Raw genomic sequence first — 9,653 nt, 5'->3', positions numbered from 1 at the left:
ATTTATTTGTTGATGTTCTGATTTTGTTAAAGGGGAGTAATTAATGATAAAGAAGTTTTGTCTAGTAAAGGGGAGTTGATATTTGTATATGCACATCATGCAAGAAACACTGATTATTTGGTGGTTTTTATTATGGTCTCTAAATGGCTTATTAAGGATGATTATCTCATGACAAGTATCGAAGTGTCATGTTTGGACTGTGTCAGTCCTTGGATATACTAATGTTTTGGTGTTTTTTGGGTAAAGTTTTTAACACCATTTAGGTTTTTTGGGATGTAATATATTTGTGTATAGGTAGGTATGTAGGTTTCATCCTCAAAGGTGGACTCCTCTCCTACATTGTAATCTTGAGTGATGAATAGAGGTTTTCTTAGCTGGTTTTTTCCTCCAGAAGCTCTTGAACCAGTTTACTATTATAATATATATATATATATATATATATATATATATATATTCCACATTTGTTATATAATTTCAATCTTTTATAAATTTTGATGAAACTTTTAAATTATAATTACTTCATTAATTTAAAAGAAAGATGAAAATTATTAAATCGGTATATTAAAAAATTAATGATATAATCTAAATATTAAATATGAGTGTATACCACCTATGCATAGAAATAATCCCACCAAAAAATTAGTTAAACATATATCAAATTTGAACAAGTTATCAAAACCCTAGAGTCCACTAATGTATGGGCAAATCGAGTGATCATAATCCTCCTCCCCCTCCCACTAAATTAGGGCTTTAACCACCTAGCAATCTTTTATATGCTTTAACATTTTAATGCTTGAAGCTTTAACCTAGTGGGAACTCCAAGAATGTAAATTTTCCAACCAACTTTTTTTAATGGAATATTCAAAATTATTAAATCTATATATTGTAAAATTAAGCCAGATAATGTAAAACATTAAATATTAAACTATGTCATATATGTATAGAAATAATTCCATCAAAAATCTAGTTTAAACAAATTTTAAATTTAAATAATAGATACAAATCAAACCACCATGATCCCCCACCACATAACAATTTTTTTTTATGCATTTTTATACATGAAACTTTAACCACATATGAACTCCATAAATGTAGTTTTTTCTCCCAAACATTTTTTCCCAACTTCTTTAACATTATTTTATAAAAAGATAATCTAAACAAACAAAACAAAGCAAAAACACTGTCCACTCCAATCGGTCTTGTCCCATATAAGCCAATCTTCCAATCTTATTATATCTCACTACTATAAAACCTTACAACAATACTTCAACTCTAGTCTTTACCTGTAACAATCATTTCAACTATTTTGACTCTATATAGAAAACATTTGACTGAAATATATTCCAGTCTCAGTTCATTATATTTCACTAAAAACTATGGATATTTCTAGGCGAGGTCTGCAGCTTCAAAGAGCTACTTTATTATCTGACACCACTACTAACAACACAACCTGATTCATCTATATATCCCTCCTCTCCTGCAACGCCCTACGCAGATCTCAGCGAATCCTGCAAACAAGAAAAAATCCATGTACTCTGTGAGTCATTTATGAGCTGCCAAAAAAAACCCTAAAAAAAGAAATGGAGTCCTGGAAAATTACGTGGTGTGAGTCATTTAAGAGTTGCCAAAAAAACCCAAAAAGAAAAATCAGAATGGAGTCCTGAAAAATTACGTGGCGCAGTTAAGCGAGGGGGTAATGGCAAAGCCGAGATTAACCCCACAGGCAGCAGGCAATTTCCCAATCCTTGCATAGTTAGACTGGTACGAGGAGGCAGCGGACTTTATGCAATTGCATACGGCCTGTCTGTCGGCGGTCGTTTTGGCACCGGAATTTAGAGACCTAATTCCATTACAGCATCCCTGAGTCGGTTGAGCAGCGCTCCCTGAAACGTATGAAAGGCACGGAACTACATCAGACACCACCATTGAGCACGATATTGCGCCCTCTGCGCCGCCATTCATCCCCACCACCACCATGCTAATTATCGCCACCAGAAAGTATACTGGTTTGCTCTCCATTGCCCTTGATATGTTTAACAGATTCTTAGAGCTCAGATGAGATGATCTCTTGTTGCAAATATTTTTTGTGGGTTTGGACTATATATAAGGTTAAACTGGTGTATATTCAATTGGGTATAAAATAGTTTATAAACATGCCTAAGCACGGGCTGTGCTGTTTGGCTGCGTAATCGTGATACCCTCTTGGCTTTCCCCGTGATTTGATCATGTGCATTACAGCTATAAGTGGTAAAGGAGTGTGACATTTTACCCGCTAAAGACAATTGGAATCCATGTTTTCTGAGGTTGATTCGTCCGTTTGATCGAAATGGGTGTTGTACAACGCGCTGCAGCAGGTGATCAGTGTGAACACGGTGTGCCTTTCCGTCCAAGTCCAAGCACATTTGAGCAGACTTTTTATAAGTTTGACAAACATATTTATTTATTTATTTTGTTTGGTTTGTATCGTATCGTCCTTGACATGAACCTGAATATTTTAGGTTGGTGAGTACATTAGTTCATGAAGAGTTTGGAAGAACATCAAGTCATTGTGTGAATGAGAAAGTTAGTTTAAATCTGTAAGTATGGTAGTAAGTCTGGTAAGAATTTGAACAAATGTCAAGTTACTAGTCTTGAATGCCAGCAACATTAACAAGAAGGTTCAAGTTCAAGCGTACAACATATTTATTTATTTATTTGATTTGATTTGTATTTAATTCCTGACATGAACCTGAATAGTTCAAATTTGTGAGTACATTACTTCAGTGAAAGTTTAGAAGAACACAAAGTCATTATGCCTAAATATTCAACAAGAAAGTTAGTTTAAATCTGTGAAGAGTTTGAATGAACACCAAGTAACTAGTCATGAATGTTGACAACATCAAGAAAAAAGTTCAAACCTATGTGTGTACTGGATGAAAGAGAGCACAATACCCATAATCACAATATAAACAAACTGAAATTCTAACCTCCATTACTTAAATATGATCATGATTTAACTATCACACTATATCATAAATAATGACACAGCAAATTTATTTATATTACATTTTTCAATTAAAAATTCTTGGTATCTTTTTTAAGTTACTGTTAAAACCACAGTCGCTGGAAATGTTATCCTGTGGTTAAGAATCACGCCGTCCTGATTGAGCTAAAACCTAAAATACCGGAAAGAGGAGATAACTTTACAGGTTATTGGACTACGGACTAGCTAAAGGTCCGAGGAGTCACGGACTACTAAAGACAAACAATGCCTAATTCTTTTCGGCTATGGGGCCTAGGCATTGAGCATGGTACCTCTCGTGAAGCAGTTACAGGACTATTAAAGATAAAAAGCACTTGAAAGCGCTTGATACGGAAAGAGATGAACAGCGATTGACACGAACATGTTTTGGGGAGAATGACAGATGATCGAACAGAAAAGACTCTATTATGAGGACGATTGAACCCAACTTTGACATTTTGATCCTTTTGAAATAGGGATTCTATTCAAGAGCTGAGTTGTCGTTTAATTGGTCATGGCCATGATATATTATTCATCAGTGATCTTATAGTTTGGCAGTTATGGTATAGGCATTGGATACATTAGGCCGGTGAAAGATTTGACATAGATAATTGGTATACCTAATTCATAGCAGTAGCAGTGGTGAGTTCTATATTTTTAGATGTGTCATTATTTTTCAATGAATTTCTATTGATAAATTTGGTATTCTTCTAGGGGAAGAGCACCAGTAGTCTTCATAGCTAATTTTGTTTATCCACAGATCCTAAACAGTACATCGGATTTTGATTTTTTTTTTAGTTGTCTTCGTATGCGACTTAGCTGCTTATAGCTATTGATCTAACTTATGGGTAGTAACGATGCACGTTGTGGAATCAGTTATGCACACAAAGGTCAAAAAGTACACATTTCAAAGTGTTGCCTGATACCTAACTAGAGATGTTCCAGTAAGTCAAAATCGCTAGTACTTGTTGACAAATGTCCCAATAGTGGTGCACAAATGGGCCAAATTATGAGCAAAAAATTATAAAAAATGATCGGCTATTGGTACAAAACAGATTTATTAATGGTGTTTTCACTATGACGGCTATTGGGGGGTCAACATGACAATAAGGTGACGGTTATTAGAACTATGTTATCTATTGGTGCTCTTCCCCTAGACAACATCTATATTGATATTCATAGTTATATAGTTGTGTGTATGACTTTAGAACCATCAATGTGGGACTTGTGATTGTTTTGATAAATTTCTTTGTTGCCAAACCTTATATTATTGCAAGTATAATTTGTGAGCATCATGAAGGTTGGATATAAGGGTTTTGATCATTTTGTTACATAGCCTTCTTCTGATTGTTGCATATGGGAAGGACCATTGACTAGAACGAATCATAGTGGAGAGCATAGAGATTATTGGTGCAACGATCTTAAGGCAATAAACAACATGGGCGGTCGCAATCCAAATTTTGATACACTATGCAAATAAAATTTGTACTATGCAAGAATACTATCATGGTGTTTGCACCATACAATCTGTACATAATAATATTATAGGATTTAAGAAACATGTAAGTCTAATGCCTTCTTAATACCCCATGCTTGAAAGAAGTGATTCTACTTATGGTGCCATCTTAGAATAGAGAAAGGTTTTATCTTTTATTTATGAAGTTGTGTGGAAAAATATTAATGTAAAAGGAAAAGGTTGATATTAATTTGTTAAAATGAAAATTCCATTAGACAAGTATTTCAGATTTAATTTTTACACATGGAGAATGAAAATTAAAATGCAATTGATGAATAAGAATTTATGGGGTATAGTAAGTGGAAAGGAGAAAGCACCTACATGTGCAACCATGCTATTAGATTGGAATAACATAGATGATAAAGTGAAGGCTATCATTGGTCTTCCTCTTTCTGACATTGAATTGCATCACATAGATTTAGATAAATCATCAAATGAAATATGGGATAATTTGAATAAATTGTTTGGAGCCAAAGAAGTCAATGCAAATTCTCTCTAAAAATTCAGTTGTTTAGGTTCAAGATGGAAGATGGGATCACTATGTCAAACCATATAAGCAATTTGAGATCTCTCATTAGACAACTTATTGTGGTTAAGGCTCCTATATATGATGATGATAATAAGGCCATATTGTTAAACAACTTGCCTTCATAATACAACAATGTTGTTTTCACACTTACTGAAATACCTTCACAAACTCTACAAGCTATGATTTTGGCTCTTCTAGTAGAAGACAAGAGAACAAAAGAAGAATAAGAAGATGATCCTCAAGAAAAAGAACTATATTCAAGAAGCAACTACAAAAGATCAAATTCTCAAGAAAAACCATTTATTTCCATTAGTCATTACAAAATATCAGAGAGAATCAATTTTTTTTATTATAAGAAGAAGGGTCACAAAACTTGTGATTGTAGAGCTTAGGCTAGTGATGTGCTTAAGGGAAAAGTAAAAGCATAACTTGATGAAGCCATTGTTGCTTGCATTGAAGATGAAGATTTCATAGATAATGAATGCATTATTAATGACTATTCTACTGGTGTCAATAGTGCATTATTACTATAAAATTTCAAAACTTGGAGGCTGGTGGCACTTGAGGATGGACGATTTTCATTATCTCAAGTTAGCTTCTCACTTTGAGATGATGTTTTTGTTGGCAACAATGCAACAAACTGAGAGGAGGGGGGGGGGCACTTAATTACTTTGCACAAAAACTTACTCCAACTTAAACCACAAAACATAATTGATAATTAACAATTAAAGCATGAAACAACGCCACATCAATAACACACATAACACCAAGAATTTTGACATGGAAAACCCAGTTAAAGGAAAAACCATGGTGGGAACCTACCCACAATGAGATAATACCCTATTAGGAGTAAATGTGAATATTACAATGGGGAATGCACACACAGTCAAGCACAGTAACTAGAGCTCACTGCTTAGTATAAGAGACCCAGAAAGGTGCTACAACCTTAAGGGAAGGCTCACTTCCTTATAGGAAGTCTCACTGACTTACAAAAAAATTCAAACTACAATCCGGATCATATGAACTGTGAAAATAGCATCTCCATATGCTTGAGTACAATTTCGGTTAAGCACATAGTCTACTTTACAACACTTCTCTTTTGCACACTTTCGAAAGATCAGGTCACTTCTTCACACATCCAAATCGATCATTCATTCGCATATACAACATAGACACTAGCAAACATACATATTACACAATTATTACATATATTTATACAAACCCTCAACCTATACTTCAAGGTCGGCGATACCCTCAATACACATTATAAAATAATATCCTTACACACTTAAACAATGTTGGCTAAGACATCGTCTGGACCCAAATCAATATCGCATATATGAAACACCTCCAATAATTATGCCTCGATCATCTGCAACATGCTACAACCACCAAGAATGTCGCATAACATGAAGAACATCATTGGACAAGGAAAATCTTCAATAACGCACACAATAATCAATGCACATACCACGAATGCACATATAACACGATCTAGAGACATTCACAAGAAATGTGAATTGCATCACAACAACCATAACAACTTGGATCACCAGAATCATCATTATCTCTCAATTGGAAGTCAAGAACATCAGCATAACTGACTGTCAACCTCAAGGATTTGCTTGTGGATATCCAAATCATGAACCAAACTAATTAAGGACACACATCAACATCCAAAACACATCCCACACATCCACAACTAAATATATAACAATTTTAGAGCAATACAGAGCACAAACTAGACTATCGAATAACACAAACAACTGCATAACATCCCCAATATTAGATCTCATAACTTGATCAAAGCATCATGTGGACGTCTGCAAATGGGAATGAACCATCTACAAATAACATACCAGAAACACTTTAAATTGCATCATCTCATTCGCAACACATAGGCTAAACCAACTCATCCAATGAAACTAAAATACTAGAATACATAGAAAACTTTCCAACAATCTCCTCATCAACAATATCCACATATGTTGACATAAATGACAACATATCAGCCAATATCCAATAGTTTTTTGTATGAGAAGTGTTTTTGGTTTTAGCCTTTCTTGTTTCTTTTTGTCTTTGTTTTATGGTAGATTTCAAGAATACATGTGTTGTGAAGGTTATATTTTGGAGACAGGTATGAGATTTGGTGTTGATATCAATATGGATTGTTTTTAGCAATCTTTAGAGTATATGATTGATAATTATACCTTTTCATAGTTATTAGACAATGATAGAGATCTATTGTATCTCTTAGGGATCATTGTTGAATAATTCAAGACTTTGTGATTCAAGAGTTTGAGACTGAGATCTTAAGAACACAACTCAAAACTACAACTTTTTGAAGGTTAAGAGAAAACTTGATGGAGCCCCACTTGGTTTAGAATTTTCTTCTTCAAGAGAAGATATTCTAAAATTGTATATTCATATTAGGAAACCAACATGTTTTATTGTGTAAGCCTTAATAGGGGGTCCCTAGGGCAAGGTGAATTTGATATTTTTACAATTAATGTAGTAAGGGGGAAATGTTGGTGTAATTAGTATTACATTGCATAGTTTGTTTGTTGCACTTCATTCCAGTATCTCTCTAACTATTAATTGTCTATCAACAACCCTATCATGCATTATATATAATATTCTTCATTGTGTTGAATAAAAAAATTAAGTTTTTCACCATTATGCACTTTCAGTTTCAATCACCTTGCAAGGTCTTCCTTCACAATTCAATATATTTGTCACAATGTTGAATGTGTTAGATATTGTTGTTTCTAGGATATGTTATTGTCATTGATGTCAACATATTCCTATGTTTTGGTGTTACAGAGAGATGTTTATTGATTGGTGATCTGGTGTTTGTAGTGAGTTGATCTGGTTAATTTATTTGTTTGACTGGGTTTTCCACATAAAAAATGTTGGTGTTATGTGTGTTACTGTCATTGTGTTTTTCTTTATTCTTGCTACAGTTGATCAGATCTGAGTTTGTGCTTAAATTACTTAATCCCGTAAAAATTGATTCACCCCCCCCTCAGTTTTCCTTCATTGTTGATGTGAATAAATGGTATCAGAGCTAGATCCTCCTGAAGAAGCTTGACCTCTTGAGGAGATTCAGGATGGCAACCTATATATTCAAGAAGGAGAGTCCTAGATTTGATGGAAATAATTATATTCTATGGAAGGACCAGATGGATGTTCATTTGAAGTGTATTAGAGAAGATTATTGGAAGAATACAAAGAATGTCTACAATGTTCCTCAAAATGGTCTGGTTATTGCTATTGAAATCAAGGATGTTGAACATAACATAAGAGATAAGGAAGCATTGTTGAGTGCTTTGACTGATTCAAAGATGTCTAACGTGTTGGGACTTCAAACTGCACATGAGATCTGGAAAAAGTTAGAGACCTTTTATGAAGGAGATGCACAAGTTAAAGTTTCTAAGTTGCAGAGTTTGAAAGGAAAATATGAGATGTTGAAGATGGGAGAAGATGACAACATCAAATATTTTATGGCTAAAGTGAATGAAATTGTTATGTACATCAGATGTGTTGGTGGAACTCTTGAGAAAGATGAGATTGCTTCTAAGGTGCTAAGATCCTTGCCTCCTCCTTACAAAGCTAAAGTTGTTGCTATTGATGAAATCCAAAGTGTGACTACTGTGACAAGAGACATGTTGGTTGGTAAGATAATTGTATTTGATCTGAGTGAATTTGGAAATCATATGGTAAATCTAAGATTACATTCAAAGCCTCTATATCCGAGAAGTTGAAGTATGATCCAAGAGAGAGTTCATCTAGGGTTTCAAAATATGAAAGAGAAATGAGAGAGATGGAAGAACAAGAAAAGAGTTGGATGATCTTGAAGCACTTATTGCTTGGAGATTGCCTAAGAGAGTTGGTAAGTATGATGAAAAGTTACCATTGAAATGTTTCTCTTGTAATAAGATAGGACATTTGGCTTCCAAGTGCCCTAAAAGAATGTCTAGATATGATAAGCATGAAAGACATGGTAGATTTGATAAGCATGATAAATATGAGAAGCATGATATGTATGATAAGCCATATTAGCCTAATTGGAAGTACATATATCATAATAGATGTTATTATGCTATTGATGGAGTGACAGATGAGGAATCTGAGAATGGGAATTCAGAAGATGAATTTGTATTTATTTCTATCAAAGAAAATGACCTGATACCAGTGAATTCTACAAGTTGCATTGTTGAGGAGAAAGATTTGGCTACTAAAATTGAAGAGAAACATGAATGGGTAATTGACATCAGTTGTTCACATCATATGACAGGTGTTAAAATAAAATTTGTGAATATGGAAATGTATGATGGTGGTATAGTAAGATTTAGAGATGATAAAGCTTGTGTGATTTTTGGTAGAGGTTCTATATCTTTTGATGGTAAATATAATAATGATGATGTCTTATATGTTGAAGGTTTGAAGCATAATATTTTGAATGTTGGACAAATGGTTGATAAGGGATATGATATGCCATTTAAGAATGGTATATGCAAGATTTTGAATGCCTCTGATATAGAGACTGCATCCTGGGAAAAAAGACTAAAGGTAATATCTTTCACTTGAATATCAGTGAGAAAAGG

General features: G+C 33.9%; 1 protein-coding gene across 1 annotated transcript; it reads right to left on the bottom strand.

Moving 5' to 3' along the window:
* Positions 1 to 1,209: 1,209 nt before the first annotated feature.
* Positions 1,210 to 2,095, bottom strand: LOC131046624 (non-specific lipid-transfer protein). The gene is made up of 2 exons (XM_057980398.2): positions 1,673 to 2,095; positions 1,210 to 1,508 (listed from the first exon to the last, which is right to left on the bottom strand). The coding sequence occupies exons 1-2, from the start codon at positions 2,017 to 2,019 to the stop codon at positions 1,499 to 1,501; spliced, it is 357 nt and encodes a 118-aa protein (XP_057836381.1). The 5' UTR covers positions 2,020 to 2,095; the 3' UTR covers positions 1,210 to 1,498.
* Between the last annotated feature and the right edge of the window lie 7,558 nt (positions 2,096 to 9,653).

Source organism: Cryptomeria japonica, chromosome 10, assembly GCF_030272615.1.
Source record: "Cryptomeria japonica chromosome 10, Sugi_1.0, whole genome shotgun sequence".
Taxonomy (NCBI): Eukaryota; Viridiplantae; Streptophyta; class Pinopsida; order Cupressales; family Cupressaceae; genus Cryptomeria; species Cryptomeria japonica.
Note: the sequence above shows the minus strand (reverse complement) of the source record. Positions and strands in the feature narration are given on the sequence as shown.